Source organism: Coregonus lavaretus (assembly GCF_964263955.1).
Source record: "Coregonus lavaretus genome assembly, chromosome: 1".
In the NCBI taxonomy this organism is placed as follows: domain Eukaryota; kingdom Metazoa; phylum Chordata; class Actinopteri; order Salmoniformes; family Salmonidae; genus Coregonus; species Coregonus lavaretus.
Window position 1 is genome coordinate 78113850 of NC_139988.1, and position 19143 is coordinate 78132992.

General features: G+C 48.1%; 1 protein-coding gene across 3 annotated transcripts in view; it reads right to left on the reverse strand.

Annotated features, from left to right (window-relative positions):
- LOC311128581 (transmembrane protein 150A-like) overlaps positions 1-14698 on the reverse strand; it is a 34482-nt gene extending 19784 nt beyond the window's left edge. Inside the window, exons 1-3 of one of the 3 annotated variants that reach the window (XM_084160767.1) lie at positions 14444-14698; positions 14103-14208; positions 3594-3641 (exon numbers count right to left, since the gene is read on the reverse strand). In XM_084160767.1, coding sequence (XP_084016893.1) covers positions 3594-3641; positions 14103-14167 — 113 coding nt within the window. In that variant the 5' untranslated portion in view covers positions 14168-14208; positions 14444-14698. Of the gene's footprint in view, positions 1-3593; positions 3642-14102; positions 14209-14406 lie in introns of all 3 variants that reach the window. The other 2 variants (XM_084160769.1, XM_084160768.1) reach the window with 2 other exon arrangements.
- Between the last annotated feature and the right edge of the window lie 4445 nt (positions 14699-19143).

The following is a 19143-nucleotide window of genomic DNA, read 5'->3' on the forward strand; positions in this document are numbered from 1 at the left end:
CCTGGCCGTCCCCGAGGCCGGTGTCGGGGGGGGGTACTGTCACGAATTCAGCCGAGGCTGCCCCTCCTCCTTGCTCGGGCAGGCTTTCGGCGTTCGTCATCACCGGAGTACTAGCTGCCACCGATCTATGTTTCTGTGTTCCACTTGTTTTGTCTTGATTGCACACACCTGATTCCCATCACGTTAATTTGTTTCCCTATTTTACCCTCTGGTTTCCTCATGGTGTTGTGCATGATTGTTCATTGTTTTGCTGTCTTTCTTGTGAGCTGGTATTTTTCTTCCCTGCGTGGAAGATATGCTCTGTTACTTTTGTTAAGTAAAGTACGTCGTTTACTAAGTTCTGTGTCCTGCGCCTGACTCCGTCCTACCGCTACACACTGACGCATGACAATATTACAGTTTTTAATGTCCCTTTGATAGGATAGTCTTGAACGGAGCTCATCCAGTTTATTCTCCAGTGATTGCACGTTCACCAGTAGAACAGAGGGTAAAGGCAGATTATCCACTCGCCAACGCAGTCTCGCTAGGCATCAAGCTCTTTGACCTCTGTAATGGCGTCTCCTCTTCATACGAATGACAGGGATTTGGAACTGGTCCGGGAAGAGTAGTATATCCTTCCTGTTGACTCATTAAATAAAAAATCGTCCAGTTCGAGGTGAGTAATCGCTGTTCTGATGCCCAGAAGCTCTTTTCGCTCATAGGAAACAATGGCGGAAACATTATCTACAAAAAAAGTTCAAAACAGCACAAAAAAACACACAAAATAGCCCATAAAACGGTGGCCATCCCTTCCGGTGCCATTATATCTTGTCCACACGCACAGTCATGAAGAGGGCACGACAGCGCCTCTTCCACCAAGATTTGTCATGGGTCTTCGGATCCTCAAAAGTTCTACAGCTGCACCATCGAGAGCATCTTGACTGGCTGCATCACCGCTTGGTATTGCAAATGCACCGCCCTCGACCGCAAAATTCTACAGAGGGTGGTGAGGACAGCCCAGTACATCACTGGGGCCGAGCTCCCTGCCATCCATGACCTCTATATCAGGCGGTGTCAGAGGAAGGCCCGAAAAACTGCCAAAGACTCCAGCCACCCAAGCCATAAACTGTTCACTCTGCTACCGTCCGGAAAATGGTACCGGAGCATCGGCTCTCGGACCAAGACGGCTCTCTCTCTGAGATAGCTTCTACCCCCAAGCCATAAGACTGCTAAATAGCCATAAGACTGCTAAATAGTTAATTAAATGGTTACCCGGACTATCTCCACTGACCTTATCTCTCACTGACTCTATGCACACTCACAAGATTATTTACACACTATATACACACTCACTCACACATACTACACTGACACTCTCACACAAACCCACACACATTCACTACATATGCACACATATAACACACACACGCATACCAACAAAACCCAAACAGACCTACACACGCACGCACACACTTTTACACTCATCATATACTGCTACTCTGTTTTTTAGTTTACTCTTATTATTATCTATCTATATGTCTAGTCACTTTACCCTGCCTTCATGTACATATCTACCTCAAATATCTCATACCCCTGCATCCCTGTATATACTGCCATTCTTTTGTATTTTATTCCTCATGTTACTATTTTTATTTTTATTGAATTATTCATTTTTAACTCTGCATCGTTGGGAAGGGCTCGTAAACTAGCATTTCAAGGTAAAGTCTACACCCGTTGTATTCGGCGCATTTGAGGAATACAATTTGATTTTGATTTGATTCATGGTGTGTTTAGGACCGGCTGACATTGGAATACTGAATCCCCCTCATTTCAGTTTCACAAGTACCTAGTGTGATGTTTATCCACGTAGATACACACTATGCCGTAACATCATCCCCTACGAGCCTACGAGGATAACAATAATACATTTTCTGGGGTTATCACCTTTAGAAATTAATCAATTTTCAATAACAAACCAAATCAGTGATTACACAACAGTGAAGGTTCGGGCAACCGTTATCTCACTGGGCACAAACTGTTTGAATCAACATTGTTTCAAAGTAATTTGTCAACGTATTGTGACTTAGAATCTACTTGGAAATACATTGAATTTGAAAGAAAGTCATCAACTGTTGTTTTGAGGGTGAAATTTCAACCACAGGATTATGTCATAATGGTAACCAAATTTCAACATAGACAAACCTAAAAGAAATGTCAGATCTTCAACGTCATTTCCACTATTAGAAAAAATTTAAATAGGCTGTGCAGCACATCCTACTGGATAATTGATCTATCTACAGCTACGTTTTGGTCTCCCATCCAGGGTTTTAACCAAGCACTGCTTAGCTACTGTATGATATTTGTCACTGAATATTACCATTGTGCTATCGTGAGATTGATTGTTGAGAGATCTCCACTTAAAAAGTAAATAGATTCACTGTTGATTACAAAAGATAGGTTTAGCAGAACAAATGAAATGTGACCATACTTTATCACATATCATATAAATTATGCTATTTAGGCCTATATAGCATTTGCAAAGTCATCAACAACTATTGTTTCAATTCAACCCAGGAAATAGACAATACATAGGCCTAGGGTTTAAAGCTCTGGTTGATTTCAAATGTAATGATATTTAGTGATATTGAATTCTGTTTGGTTGTCAACACAACCAAATATCAACATTTGAAGGAGGATCTTCTGCTTGGATAATTCCATCTGTGCCACTGAGTCTGGCTTTAATTCCAGTTTGTCTACAAATTAATAATTGATATGTTGTATTCACGTCTCCATCTCAACCAAAAATAATACAAGTTAAAGAATAGGACTAATTCAAATCAAACTTTATTTAAAGTGCATTTCAAGTTGTATTTGATTTAGTCCTATTCTTTAACTTAGATGTTTGGTTGAAATGGAGACGTGAATCCAACATATCAATTATACATTTTTAGACAAACTGGAATTAAAGCCAGACTAAGTCAGTGGCACAGTGGAACTATCCAAGCAGAAGATACATCTCCTTCAAATGTTGATATTTGTTTGCGTTGACAACCAAACACAATTCAATATCACTTTTGAAATACAATAAATAGCCTATTAACTTGTCGACAAGTTAACAAATGATATGTTGGATTCACGTCTCCAATTCAACCAAATAAACAAAATATCTGACAATGTATTCCCATTTGAACTTTGCTGTGCTTTTAAATGGTTGAAAGCGCAGAGATAGACATTTGGGTGACAACTAAACCAAAAATCAGATTTTTATTTATTTATTGAAATTTGGTTGTGCTTTTAGATGGTTGAAAGCATAGCGATAACACACTGGAAATTCCACTGACTTTTAGCTGTCTCTTTGAGTGGGTGAATAGATTTTAATCTCATTGATCAACGTCTCAACCAAATATTCCCCAATTCTCCACGTTGAAATGACATGGTGTGCCCACTGGGATACTCTATCTCTGATCCCAAAAAATGGACATAAACTGAAAGAGTACCAGTTCTCTTTGTTATGGATAATGACATGTGGTGAGTTAATTCCGTTATAGATAATGACACAGTGATTATGGGTGAGTCAACATTAACGTTAGAGAATTGATTATAAAGTACTGTACCAGTTATCTACGGGGCATACATGCTGGTTGTAGAGGGCCATGGCATATCTGAAAACAAAATAGAGAGTTTTGATCAAAGTGTTACATAGTCAATAGAACGACAAGATACAAGCTAAGAGTGCTCAGAGAGAGTAAAATACACTAGCTGGGGAAAATTATAGGGGTGTATTGCACTATCCTTAATACATCACCAGATTTTAATCTTTGTTTCTGCTAGCCTACAATATAATGGGATTGTGTCCCCTTTACAAGCGCAATAGTCTATACAGATCATGCAATAGCTACATCCCAACGTTATGAACCACACAATGGTTCTGCTGACTCATCAGTTGGTGGTTCCGATGCCTTTGTCACTTAACATATTAATAAGGGTCATAGTTTCAAGTTTCCAGACCCAGTTTGCTGCAGTCAAAAGATGTCCTCATGAATTAGTGTACAGTCACCTCCATAGCCAGTGGTCTCTTGTACGTGTCATGTGGACATCCTTTGACTGTAGCAAACTGGGTCTGCACTATGCGTACCTCTTTCTCTGAAGGCTATCTGTCAACCGCTAACCGACTCCAAACACAACATGACCACGACTCCAGAGAGTTCAGCTCTCAGGGCAGCAGTCTCTTATCTGACGGTTGAAAATAGGCTACTAAAGAGAGAACATTGGGTTTCAACCACTAAATATCAGGATCAGATCACGAGGTGTTCATGTGCACACTCACTAGATATCTGTCACACCCTGGCTCTGGGGACTCTATATTTTGAGCCAGGGTGTGTAGTTTCTATGGGTTTGTGTTTCTATGTCGTGTTCTAGTACTGTTTTTCTATGTTGGCCAGTGTGGTTCTCAATCAGAGGCAACGAGTGTCAGCTGTGGCTGGTTGTCTCTGATTGGGAACCATATTTAAACAGTCTGTTTTCCCATAGTGTTTGTGGGATCTTGTTTCCGTTTGGTTTGTTCCGTGTTTGAGTTAACCTTAGGACTGCACGTATCGTTTGTTGTTTGTTGTTTTTGTATTATCACTAAAGATAATAAATATGTTCGTTCATCACGCTGCGTCTTGGTCTACTCTCTACGACGATCGTGACAGAAGATCCCACCATACCAGGACCAAGCAGCGTGTCCAGGAGCAGGCAGCCTGGACGTGGGAGCAAATATTGGACGGGCAGGGGTCCTGGACCTGGGAGGAAATCCAGGCCGGGATGGACCGCCGTCCATGGAGTGAGACGGTAGAGGCGCGACGGAGAGAGGAGCAACGGCGTCAACAGTGTCGTCGTCGGACGGACGAGAGGCAACCCCAAAAATTTTTTAGAGGGGGGGCATACGGCATGGGCGACGGGGCAGCAGGAGGCAGCTACAGGGCGTAGTAGGAGGTTAGGTAAGGAGGCCACCAGGATAAGGGGGCTATTGGCGCAGAGGGAGCAGGAGTTAGTGGTGCAGAGGGTGGAGCTATTGGAGGCGATAAGGGAGAAGGTGAGAATTGAGGCACGGCGAGAGGAACTCGGTAGGCAGCTGAGGGAGCGGAGGGTTATGACGAAACCCAGTCCCGCTCCTCACACAAAGCAAGTGGTGTGCGTCACCAGTCCGGTCCGGCCCGTTCCTGCTCCCCGCACTAAGTGGATGGTGCGCGTCGCCAGCCCGGCCCGGCCTGTTCCTGCTCCTCGCACCAAGCCTACGGTGTGCGTCGCCAGCCCGGCCCGGCCTGTTCCTGCCCCTCGCACCAAGCCTACGGTGCGCGTCGCCAGCCCAGCCCGGCCTGTTCCTGCCCCTCGCACCAAGCCTACGGTGCGCGTCGCCAGCCCAGCCCGGCCTGTTCCTGCTCCTCGCACCAAGCCTACGGTGCGCGTCGCCAGCCCGGCCCGGCCTGTTCCTGCCACTCGCACCAAGCCTACGGTGCGCGTCGCCAGCCCGGCCCGGCCTGTTCCTGCCCCTCGCACCAAGCCTACGGTGCGCATCGCCAGCCCGGCCCGGCCTGTTCCTGCTCCTCGCACCAAGCCTACGGTGCGCGTCGCCAGCCCGGCCCGGCCTGTTCCTGCCACTCGCACCAAGCCTACGGTGCGCGTCGCCAGCCCGGCCCGGCCTGTTCCTGCCACTCGCACCAAGCCTACGGTGCGCGTCGCCAGCCCGGCCCGGCCTGTTCCTGCCCCTCGCACCAAGCCTACGGTGCGTGTCGCCAGCCTGGCCCGGCCTGTTCCTGCCACTCGCACCAAGTCTACGGTGCGCGTCGCCAGCCCGGCCCGGCCTGTTCCTGCCACTCGCACCAAGCCTACGGTGCGCGTCGCCAGCCCGGCCCGGCCTGTTCCTGCTCCTCGCACCAAGCCTACGGTGCGCGTCGCCAGCCCGGCCCGGCCTGTTCCTGCCACTCGCACCAAGCCTACGGTGCGCGTCGCCAGCCCGGCCCGGCCTGTTCCTGCCCCTCGCACCAAGCCTACGGTGCGCATCGCCAGCCCAGCCCGGCCTGTTCCTGCTCCTCGCACCAAGCCTACGGTGCGCGTCGCCAGCCCGGCCCGGCCTGTTCCTGCCACTCGCACCAAGCCTACGGTGCGCGTCGCCAGCCCGGCCCGGCCTGTTCCTGCCACTCGCACCAAGCCTACGGTGCGCGTCGCCAGCCCGGCCCGGCCTGTTCCTGCCCCTCGCACCAAGCCTACGGTGCGCGTCGCCAGCCCGGCCCGGCCTGTTCCTGCCACTCGCACCAAGTCTACGGTGCGCGTCGCCAGCCCGGCCCGGCCTGTTCCTGCCACTCGCACCAAGCCTACGGTGCGCGTCGCCAGCCCGGCCCAGCCTGTTCCTGCTCCTCGCACCAAGCCTACGGTGCGCGTCGCCAGCCCGGCCCGGCCTGTTCCTGCCACTCGCACCAAGCCTACGGTGCGCGTCGCCAGCCCGGCCCGGCCTGTTCCTGCCCCTCGCACCAAGCCTACGGTGCGCATCGCCAGCCCAGCCCGGCCTGTTCCTGCTCCTCGCACCAAGCCTACGGTGCGCGTCGCCAGCCCGGCCCGGCCTGTTCCTGCCACTCGCACCAAAGCTACGGTGCGCGTCGCCAGCCCGGCCCGGCCTGTTCCTGCCCCTCGCACCAAGCCTACGGTGCGCGTCGCCAGCCTGGCCCGGCCTGTTCCTGCCACTCGCACCAAGTCTACGGTGCGCGTCGCCAGCCCGGCCCGGCCTGTTCCTGCCACTCGCACCAAGGCTACGGTGCGCGTCGCCAGCCCGGCCCGGCCTGTTCCTGCCACTCGCACCAAAGCTACGGTGCGCGTCGCCAGCCCGGCCCGGCCTGTTCCTGCCACTCGCACCAAGCCAGGGGTGCGAGTCGTCAGCCCGGTCCAGCCCGTTCCTGCTCCACGCACCAAGCCAGGGGTGCGCATCGTCAGCCCGGTCCGGCCCGTTCCTGCTCCACGCACCAAGCCAGGGGTGCGCATCGTCAGCCCGGTCCGGCCCGTTCCTGTTACTGCCACTCGCACCAAGCCAGGGGTGCGAGTCGTCAGCCTGGTAAGGCCCGTTCCTGCTCCACGCACCAAGCCAGGGGTGCGTATCGTCAGCCCGGTCCGGTCCGTTGCTGCTCCACGCACCAAACCAGGGGTGCGCATCGTCAGCCCGGTCCGGCCCATTCCTGCTCCACGCACCAAGCCAGGGGTGCGCATCGTCAGCCCGGTCCGGCCCGTTCCTGCTCCACGCACCAAGCTAGGGGTGCGCATCGTCAGCCCGGTCCAGCCCGTTCCTGCTCCACGCACCAAGCCAGGGGTGCGCATCGTCAGCCCGGTCCGGCCCGTTCCTGCTCCACGCACCAAGCCAGGGGTGCGCATCGTCAGCCCGGTCCGGCCCGTTGCTGCTCCACGCACCAAGCCAGGGGTGCGCATCGTCAGCCCGGTCCGGCCCGTTCCTGTTACTGCCACTCGCACCAAGCCAGGGGTGCGAGTCGTCAGCCTGGTAAGGCCCGTTCCTGCTCCACGCACCAAGCCAGGGGTGCGTATCGTCAGCCCGGTCCGGTCCGTTGCTGCTCCACGCACCAAACCAGGGGTGCGCATCGTCAGCCCGGTCCGGCCCATTCCTGCTCCACGCACCAAGCCAGGGGTGCGCATCGTCAGCCCGGTCCGGCCCGTTCCTGCTCCACGCACCAAGCTAGGGGTGCGCATCGTCAGCCCGGTCCGGCCCGTTGCTGCTCTACGCACCAAGCCAGGGGTGCGCGTCGTCAGTCCGGCACAACCCGTGCCTGGGTCACCGGTGCCTGATCAGGTACCGGTCAGCTGCTCCACACCGGAGCTTAAGCAATCCGCTCCTTCGATGTCCAGTCCAGCTCCAGCCAGCGGGGCCAGACCGGACCAGGGGCGTTACGGGGGGATTATTGGAGGGTGGTGGGCAAGCCCGGAGCCGGAACCGCCTCCGAGGAGGAATGCCCACCCAGCCCTCCCCTGTTTGGGTTTTGTTGAGGCGCGGTCGCAGTCCGCGCCTTTGGGGGGGGGGGTACTGTCACACCCTGGCTCTGGGGACTCTATATTTTGAGCCAGGGTGTGTAGTTTCTATGGGTTTGTGTTTCTATGTCGTGTTCTAGTATTGTATTTCTATGTTGGCCAGTGTGGTTCTCAATCAGAGGCAACGAGTGTCAGCTGTGGCTGGTTGTCTCTGATTGGGAACCATATTTAAACAGTCTGTTTTCCCATAGTGTTTGTGGGATCTTGTTTCCGTTTGGTTTGTTCCGTGTTTGAGTTAACCTTAGGACTGCACGTATCGTTTGTTGTTTGTTGTTTTTGTATTATCACTAAAGATAATAAATATGTTCGTTCATCACGCTGCGCCTTGGTCTACTCTCTACGACGATCGTGACAATATCATTATGTAAGCAAAACAGTATTGCATAATACACTGACACTGATGGGGCACTGGGTTCTGCATGGTCTGATAAGATCAGAAGAGGATCACACAAAAAACATGCTGACAGAAGAACATGAAGAGACGTTTAAAGTTTCACCATACGGTTTGAGAACCTCTATTCAATATCTATTGATTGCAGGGGATGATAATGTGGCAATGCTTAGGTCATGCCTATTGATCTCCCCTTCACTTAGATGAGCAAATAAATATAGGGGGGTTTGACCTTCTGGGGAAAAGCAGAAATCCTGACAGAAATCCTGTCAGACCTGAGGGGCACCGTCTTCTATACATCTAAAATGAATGCAACTCATTGGCTGAGACCATGTGGCCTAACCAGTAATAACTCCCTATATAATTGGTTAGGAAAACTTGGGATCCTAATGATCACACATTACATAAAATTGGATAGCATACTTCTGTTGTGCTTAACTTAGTTACTCAGATTAAATCCATTTTAATAAGATCTTCTCTGAAGACATCTCTCCTACAGTAAATACACAACCATTTTTGACAAAGGACTCATGCTGTGCCCAAGCTAAACATAATATAGTGTATGTCTCTGGGTTACATAAGGCACTAGTAGACCCATAAACCCACAGACAGGCAGGCGTTAAGTGTCTATGAAACAGCAGGTCTGGAAACAGCCTGGCCAGGGGTTGCCAAGCAGGGTTACTATCGCAGTCTCAGACAGGAGAGACAGGGAAGCTTTTGTGTGAAAATGGGTGTGAAGAAAAATCGAGCGCCCACGATCTAGGGGTTCCATAAGGTACAGTACAGTAGAAGGTACTGTGTCTTGTCACACTGGACAGAGAGCGCGAGAGAGAGAGAGAGAGAGAGAGAGAGAGAGAGAGAGAGAGAGAGAGAGAGAGAGAGAGAGAGAGAGAGAGAGAGAGAGAGAGAGAAGAAAGAGAGGCGGGGGTTGAGGGTGGTCATAAACAGTAACAAATCCAAAGTGCATATGAAAAAAGGGGTGTGCCTCATCTCTCATGGAAACTCCTTACAGCCTGCATACCTGAGACCTCTCTGCACCCTTTGGAATACAAGGAAGCCTTCATGCTGCACTCTTAGAAATAAATGTCCTACAGTATCTAGAAACTAAAAGGTTCCAGGTAGAACCCTTTTGGTTGTCACGATCGTCTTGAAAAGGAGCGGGCCAAGGCGCAGCGTGAGATGCGTACATATTTATTTTCTTGTACACCACAGCGAACAAAACAACAAACGAAACGTGAAGTCCTTCGATACAAACACAAATCAAAAGGAACAAGAAACCACACCAAACGAATGCCTTACAGCTACCTAAGTATGGCTCCCAATCAGAGACAACGAGCAACAGCCGTCTCTGATTGGGAGCCACCCTGGCCAACATAGAAACACAAAACTAGAACCTAACACCCTGGCTCAACATACGAGAGTCCCCAGAGCCAGGGCGTGACAGTACCCCCCCCCCCCAAAGGCGCGGACTCCGGCCGCGCCAACCAAACACAACAGGGGAGGGACCGGGTGGGCAATCCGCCTCGGCGGTGGATCCGGCTCCGGGCATGACTCCCACTCCCTCTCTAACCCCCCAAAGCACCCCTGATCCGGTCTGGCCCTGCTGGCCGGAGCTGGACTGAACACTGGTGGAGCGGAATGCTCTAGCTCCGGAGTGGAGCAGCTGACCGGTGCCGGACCTGGCACCAGTGGAACAGGCACGGGCTGTGCCGGACTGACGACGCGCACCACAGGCTTGGTGCGGGGAGCAGGGACGGGCCGGACCGGGCTGACGACGCGCACCATTGGCTTGGTGCGGGGAGCAGGGACGGGCCGAACCGGGCTGATGAAGCGCACCACTTGCTTGGTGCGGGGAGCAGGAACAGGCCGGACCGGGCTGACGACGCGCACCATTGAGTTGGTGCGGGGAGCAGGGACGGGCCGAACCGGGTTGACGAAGCGCACCATTGGCTTGGTGCGGGGAGCAGGGATGGGCCGAACCGGGCTGATGAAGCGCACCACTTGCTTGGTGCGGGGCGCAGGAACAGGCCGGACCGGGCTGACGAAGCGCACCACTGGCTTGGTGCGGGGAGCAGGAACAGGCCGGACTGGGCTGGCGACGCGCACCATAGGCTTGGTGCGGGGAGCAGGAACAGGCCGAACCGGGCTGACGAAGCGCACCATAGGCTTGGTGCGGGGAGCAGGAACAGGCCGAACCGGGCTGGCGACACGCACCACAGGCTTGGCGCGAGGGACAGGAACAGGCCGGACCGGGCTGGCGACGCGCACCACAGGCTCGGTGCGAGAGGCAGGAACAGGCCGAACCGTACTGGGAACACACGCCACTGGCCCTACGCGGGGATCAGGAACGGGCCGGACCGGACTGGCAACACACCCCAGTACCTCTCGCCGTGCCTCTACATACTCCTTCCCCCTGGTGTCCAGTAACTCCCGTAACCTGGCGGCCTCCTCTGCCAACCCTCTGAACCACTCTATCCCGTACTCCTGCTGCCCCGTCGTCCACGGCGTGAGCCCCCCCCTAAAAATTTTCTGGGCTTGTCTCTCCCCCGTGGACCAGGCCTCCATGGTTCTTGTCCAATTCTCTCTCCACTGCTCCCAATTCCAACCTTTCTCCTCATCACGCTGCTTGACCCAGTCGTGGTGGTTTCTTCTGTCACGATCGTCTTGAAAAGGAGCGGGCCAAGGCGCAGCGTGAGATGCGTACATATTTATTTTCTTGTACACCACAGCGAACAAAACAACAAACGAAACGTGAAGTCCTTCGATACAAACACAAATCAAAAGGAACAAGAAACCACACCAAACGAATGCCTTACAGCTACCTAAGTATGGCTCCCAATCAGAGACAACGAGCAACGGCCGTCTCTGATTGGGAGCCACCCTGGCCAACATAGAAACACAAAACTAGAACCTAACACCCTGGCTCAACATACGAGAGTCCCCAGAGCCAGGGCGTGACATTGGTTCCAGGTAGAATAACCCTTTTGGGTTCCATGAAGAACCCTTTCCACGGAGGGTTCTCCATGGAACCCAAAAGGGTTCAATCTGAAACCAAAAACGGTTCTAGCTGAAACAAAAAATAGTTATCCTATGGTGACAGCCGAATAACCCTTTTGGAACCTTTTTTTTTCTAAGAGTGTGCAACACACAGTCCCCAATTCTGAGTTGATGGAAGTTGCACCTAACTGCTGGTACAGGGTCAGATATTATTTGTCCTCCAATACTTACTGTTAGGATTTGGGCTTGGGTTATCTGATCCTAGATCTGAGAAGTGACATTCTTGACTTGGCTGGGTTGCAATGTCCATTCGATTTAATGTGCCTGTGGACCTTGGCCATATCCAGGGGTTTACTGTAGAGCCTCTCTCTCATTAGCAATGACCTGAAGTCAACAGTTAGCTAGAGAGTTGTGGTCTATAGCGCTTCTGTGAAATTCCCAGAGTTTAATGACCTCAACAAAAACACTCTTTCATTTCAAGGAGCACTAGAGCACTGCTGACCAAGCGACACACCTCACAAGTATAACCTGATACTACACTGGGTCCCTGGGAAAAATAACTAGGACATTCTGAAAAGTATCGATTGATCATTTAATTGTTCAAAACAATTTTATCTATGGCCTACAGTGTAAATATTTGTGTCTACTGTGCAAGTGTGTGTGTGTTCGTGTGTGTGTTTGTATGTTTTTGGGGGGATTCCATCGAGTGTAACCAGTCACTCAGCACTTTTCAAGGTGAACAAATTAGTATCTTAAGAAACACAGGCAGGTGAGAGGAGATGTCTAAACACATTATCTTCCCAAGCTTGGTGGCTGTGCAAGATAAGGTAGCAGACAAACATAATAAATCCTATCTATCCCAGAAGCTCTCTGAGTAGACAACTGAGGTGTGACAACTCCTGTGTGTGAGGATACACAGCACAAATCTAAATCTCTTCCACTTTCTTGATAGGTGCTAAGCCCCATCAAGAGAGAGAGAATGTTTTACTGTTTTTTCAACAGAACATTGTACAAATGGCAGCAACGTGCTGAATTGTGAGTACAACTTACATTTCAATCAAAAAAATGGCAACACAAACATAAATACATGTCCATCGTCAACTGTTCAGCAGGCAAACCATAGCTGGGATGGCGCTGCAGCGGAAAAGCTCAGTCCTGCAGAGGATCAGTTCCAGTTTAGCTTGAAGAGCGGGCCTGGTGCTGTATCTTACAGGTAGAGTACTACTATCTTTGTGATAAAAAAAAACTATTGTATAACATCAAGCCTTTCAGCTCTGCTCAATAATGTGATAGATAAAGTGAGATTTGGGGTTACTACTGTACAGTACAATTAAAAGAGAATATTCAAGAAAGAGCCTCTAGATTAGAACTAGGTTAGTCTCTCTACCAGAGTGTGCTTCAGGGGCGGACTGGGACCAGAATTGTGGGCAGACAGGCCCACTGGATTAAAAATTGCATTTGCCAGATGGCCAGTCTGCCCCTGGTGTGCTTGACTCATGACTGTTCTGAGACTACTCTGGAACTAATATTATGTTCAAGAGTTCAGGAGGTCTCTCTTGTAAAATAGATTTATAGTCTCAATGACACTAACCTGGTAAAATAAAGTTTAAATAAGAGGTATGGGTCTGTACTGCTCTGGCCCTCTGGCAGTGCATTCCACTGCAGCAGTGATCACAGCAAGCCCAGGCATCCCCTCCGTCTGTACACCAGTCACACACAGCTGGCGCTAACACGTGAGACGGTACACAACCTTTCTATTTATTCACCTCCCTTTCTTTAATTTATTACCCCTTTACTTACTCTTTCACTCAATCTCCAACTCAACTTCCCATTCAACCGTTCCTCTCACCCTTTTTCGGCCATCTCCTTAGGCTTTTCCATTGCCTTTTCTCACAAACTACATTTGTAACATCTCAAGAGACCTGCTAAATCCACAATGAAGATTTTGCAATAACCATCTCTAGAATTACAGCCAAAGGAACCTGATACCATCTGATCACCTCAATCCAACCTTACAGACAGATGCCAAAGGGTACATCAACCCATAATAACAGCTTTTCTAGCTCATTTCATCCATAAAGGCTGCCTTTATTGCCAGTTGTTTCAATGTAAAGGGTAATTAACACTTTTGTGGCAGGACTGCAATTAAGACACTAGCTGAATAGAGGGATAAGGAGGCCCAACAGAATTTGCTTGAATTTAGATGTTTGATGCATATCAGTCAGCCTACAAGTAATCCATGGTCATAGAGAGAAATGTTGGCTTTCCATCACCTTACTTTTAAGCTTAACTTAACTTAATTTAACTTAAGGCATCTTGAACTCAATGAAGTTCATAATTTTTCAACACAGTCTTTCAAACAGTCTCGCGTGTTGTTACATGTTTTTTCTTTGTCTGTTTTTTCTTTGTCTTTACAGACAGATCACTAAGATTTCAGTCTTATAGGAATCTAACTTGATCAAAAGTGACAATTAGGTACAATCAGCAATTATGCACATTTTAGAAGACCTTGGGACAGCATACCCTACCCTCTATATATACTCACAACACAATAGGGAAATCTGACTGGGGTTCCTCAAGAATACACAATACAATACTTGTCTTGTTGCGATCCGAAGAAAAAAAACAGAACACTTTTACTTGTACTTCTTAGTTAGACTATACTTACACAACCCATATTCCAGTGATGGTGAAGACAGGTAGGCTGATGGGTATGATCACCCAAATAGACATGTTGATCACTTTGGTCTCTGTGGTCCACTAGCGACCTGTGCCTCCAGAGGAAAAAAAGGGATAAATCTACTTCTCTCTCCCTCTTCAACTTCAGTGATTAAAGTCATTCAGGCAGTCCATAACATGCATGACATCCATAGCAAACATCAGGACTGATTAAGAATCTATAATTAAAAATGTGTATTATGGTTATTGCATTATAATGTAATAACATAGATGTATGGATAAAGGTAGCCTACTGTAGGAGAGCAAGGGCAGACGGGGTTTCCATCATACCTTTGCACCTTTCTAGGAAATCGTTCAACATCTGTAGGTAGTTTTCCCAAATACGGAAAAAGTGGAATCCTTGGAAAAAGCAAAGTCCCTGAACATTTTCCAGCAATGTAGATATCTTCTCTGGTCGTTAGCTAAACGTGTTTTGAAGCAAATTCTATACAATTCCTGTGTTAAAGAGAGGCGAGAACAGGTTTGTTGCTGATGTTCATTCGTCCTCTATTTTTTTGCATCAGGATCTGTGTCAGTCTCTGCCGCGAAAAAAGTATGTAAAGGAAGCCAGCTGTTGTACCTAACTCCTCCCACCAAGGGGAGCTTTTTGTTTAAGAAAATTACAAGACAATACACCACAGTAGCCTATCACTGATCTGCGAAATCATGTTTGTTTTCTTCTTTATTTCGAAATGTGCTGTACTCACTACAATAAAGTATATCTCTCCAATGCAATCTCCCCATATGTCATTGTTCAAACAGATGCCGTTATTCAAACTTATCAAAAAAGTTTGATAAGAAAAATAAACAAGAGTATGCGTGCGTGTGGTGTGTGTGAGACTATCATCATTCTCGGACGTCAGAGAGTTGTAGCCTACCTACTTGCGTGTAGTAAAGATGCAACATGTATGTTCATCATTAACAGCTCTGTACATGCTCTTCATAAGTCACTGATATGTGGCATTGTTTATAAGCACATCTGCAGATGACTCGTTGCTGCTGTGAGATGAGGTGAAGTTCTTGGATCACCTCTGGTTCTGGAAATCGTTGTCACAACTGCATTCAAGGCATTTACTTAGTCCGCAGAGCACTAAAACAGACCTGCCACCTGAGAATTGCGGCTTAGGCTGTTTTATTTTCTATTTATTTTTCTTGAATGAGTTTGGTGCAGTGGTGTTTCTCGTGAAAATAAAATACAGTGGGTCTATGCGGGCTCACGCGGCAGCCGCGGTAACTCACGTGCCCTGTGGTTAACTAACACGTTTGATTGAATGTGGCCGCGTGGCCCCAGAGCTGCTTTTAAAAACGTCCTAGTTTTAAAGAAATTAAAGAACAGAAGACAGAACACTAAATTCAGAGTAGTCTAGCCTTGGCCTAGGGCTATGGAGCCATGAAAGAGAGATGACTGAAGAGTCTGAAGAAGGTTACAAATCTTACAGAACGTTTGGTGTAGCTACACTCTTAGAACAAAAAGGTGATATATAGAACCTTAAAAGGTTATTCGGCTGTCCCCATAGGAGAACCCTTTGAATAACCCTTTTTGGTTGCAGGTAGAGCCCAATTAGAACACTTTCTACAGAGGTTTCTACATGGACCCCAAAAGGGTTCTACCTGGAACCAAAAAGGGTTCTCCTATGGGGACCACCGAAGAACCCTTTTGGAACCCTTTTTTCTAGGTGTGTAGGCCTAAGACATGTTTTATGTAACTTTTAGTCCATATGCCCATTGCCTAGCATCAGGACCACCACAACTATGGGATTATGTTTGGACATTTTAATGATCTGTATCAGGCCAAATTAATGTAATGCCCAACAGAATCCCTTAGTTGCGGTCCTGAAGCTATCCCTTACCCAAACTTTAGACCTCGTCGCCGTTCGAGAGATAAATCACGCTGAAATTACTGGCTAGGCCTACCTGTTCAGCACACTTTCCCATGTCAGAAGGTAGCCTAGGCCCTAGCCCTGGGGGGCTATCCATAATCGGTGGACAGTTCCAAACAGTGCACAAGAAGAATGTATTAGGCCTAAAATCTTCTACCTAAATCAAACTCAAACATGGATGCCAATGCATACTGAACAAAAATATAAACTCAACATGCAACAATTTAAACGATTTTACTGAGTTACAGTTCATATAAGGAAATCAGTCAATTGAAATAAATTCATTAGGCCCTAAGCTATGAATTTCACATGACTGGGCAGGGGTGCAGCCATGGGTGGGCCTGGGAAGGCCCATCCACTGGGGAGTCATGCCCAGCAAATCAGAATGAGTTTTACCCCACAAAAGGGCTTTATTACAGACATAAATACTCCTCAGGTTCATCAGCTGTCCGGGTGGCTGGTCTCAGACGATGCCGCAGGTGAAGAAGCCGGATGTGGAGGTCCTGGGCTGGCGTGGTTACTCGTGGTCTGTGTTTGTGAGGCCGGTTGGACATACTGCCAACCTCTCTAAAATGACATTGGCGGCGGCTTATGGTAGAGAAATGAACATTAAATTATCTGGTAACTGCTCAGGTGGACATTCCTGCAGTCAGCATGCCAATTGCACGCTCCCTCAAAACTTGAGACATCTGTGGCATTGTGTTGTGTGACAAAACTGCACATTTTAGAGTGGCCTTTTGTCCCCAGCACAAGGTGCACCTGTGTAATGATCATGCTGTTTAATCAGCTTCTAGATTTACCACACCTGTCAGGTGGATGGATTATTTTGGCAAAGGAGAAATGCTCACTAACAGGGATGTAAACAAATACATTTAAACTTTAAATTCCTGACATTTAATCCTAGTAAAAATTCCCTGTCTTAGGTCAGTTAGGATCACCACTTTATTTTAAGAATGTGAAATGTCAGAATAATAGTAGAGAGAATGATTTATTTCAGCTTTTATTTATTTCATCACATTCCCAGTGGGTCAGAAGTTTATGTACACTCAATTAGTATTTGGTAGCATTGCCTTTAAATTGTTTAACTTGGGTCAAACGTTTCGGGTAGCCTTCCACAAGCTTCCCACAATAAGTTGGGTGAATTTTGGCCCATTCCTCCTGACAGAGCTGGTGTAACTGAGTCAGGTTTGTAGGCCTCCTTGCTCGCACATGCTTTTTCAGTTCTGCCCACACATTTTCTATAGGATTGAGGTCAGGGCTTTGTGATGGCCACTCCAATACCTTGACTTTGTTGTCCTTCAGCCATTTTGCCACAACATTGGAAGTCCCCTGTAGCTCAGTTGGTAGAGCATGGCGCTTGCCATGCCAGGGTTGTGGGTTTGTTTCCCACGGGGGGCCAGTATGAAAATGTATGCACTCACTAACTGTAAGTCGCTCTGGATAAGAGCGTCTGCTAAATGACGTAAATGTAAATGTAAACACATTTTGGCACAAAATTGGAGAGAAATACGTTTTTGTGCGTATGGAACATTTCTGGGATCTTTTATTTCAGCTCATGAAACATGGGACCAACACTCTACATGTTGCGTTTATATTTTTGTTCAGTATAGTAAAAAAAATATATATATATACATTTTTTTATTGGGATACCAATGTTGTGTTCTCACTTTGCATGCACACCTGTCTGTGGTTGACACCTGTCTTTCGTTAGCTAAGGAGCCCCACAAAAAGGGTGTACGCGCAGTGCTGCCACAAACTGGAAGACAAAGGAGCGTCGGCCGCAATGCAAAAACACAACATAGGCATCTATGTTTGATTTAAATGAATATTGATTCATTTTTATTAATACTTTTTTTGTGCACTGCTTAGTAATGTAGGCCTAAATGATTATTAAAATGAACTGAAATAAATCCATGATGAATGTCATTGTTGATATAGTGTAGGCCTACAATAGAGTATGTCACTCTGACTCTGTGCAGCAATAGGCCTACTAGCATACTTGCTAAACTTACTGTATGGTAAGGATTCTACACAGTTTCAATCCTCAACAAGCTTGTGTGGACTGAAATGAAATGACTAGAATGGAAAGCTGCTATTATTTGTACTGAAAGTCATATATAGAATCTCATAATCGCATTATGTATCCACATAATGTATCGTCTCCCTTTCATATAGTATCATCCGATTCATCCCACATTCTAAGTCACCTTTTGGCCCCCTCCATGGCATAGACCAGACTATTATAACGGAAGACTAATCATATTGTTTCCACATGAGGGCAGTAACTACTCAGCTGGACTTTAATGGCATCATGAATCCCATCTTCCTGTAAAGCAACTAAAATCCAAGGGTGATGAGGAATTACAGACGGTTTGGATTACATGGAAGAAGAAGCCAGAAGGCAACAGACTGAAAATGCTGTAGGAAATGTCACAGTAAACACAGGCACACACACACACACACACACACACACACACACACACACACACACACACACACACACACACACACACACACACACACACACACACACACACACAGAGGATCTGGTAGTAGCAAGCTTCCCTGAAGTTTTTGAGAGCAGCAGCCCTTGCAGTTTTGTGCATTGTGTTGAGTTTTGGGGTGTCATACGGAATGTTGTTAGGTAAGCCATTGTGAGAATTCCACAGTAAGAAACCACTGAATCAGGAATCTCACTCAGGAATCGTATCTGAGTGATCTGTTCCCTCTATGTCAGGGATTTGGACCGACTTACTTTGCATTTTCTGTTTTGGTAGCAGCAGATGTAAGCATCTGCAAGCTTGGCCACTATCTTGTTTACTCCCAAGAGTGCGTCATGAGCTTTGGAGAAAATAATCCCATACTTACTGTAAAATATGCTGGTGGATCTTTGATGCTTCCACTGGTCTTGGGGCCCTTGTTAAGGTCAACTGCATCATGAACTTTACCCAGTACCAGGACATTTTAGCCAAAAACTTGGTTGCCTCTGCCAGGAGGCTGAAACTTAGCCGCAAGTAGATCTTCCAGCAAGACAATAACTCCAAGCACACATTAAAATCCAAAAATAAATGGTTAATTGACCACAAAATCAACATTTTGTAGTCTCCGGAC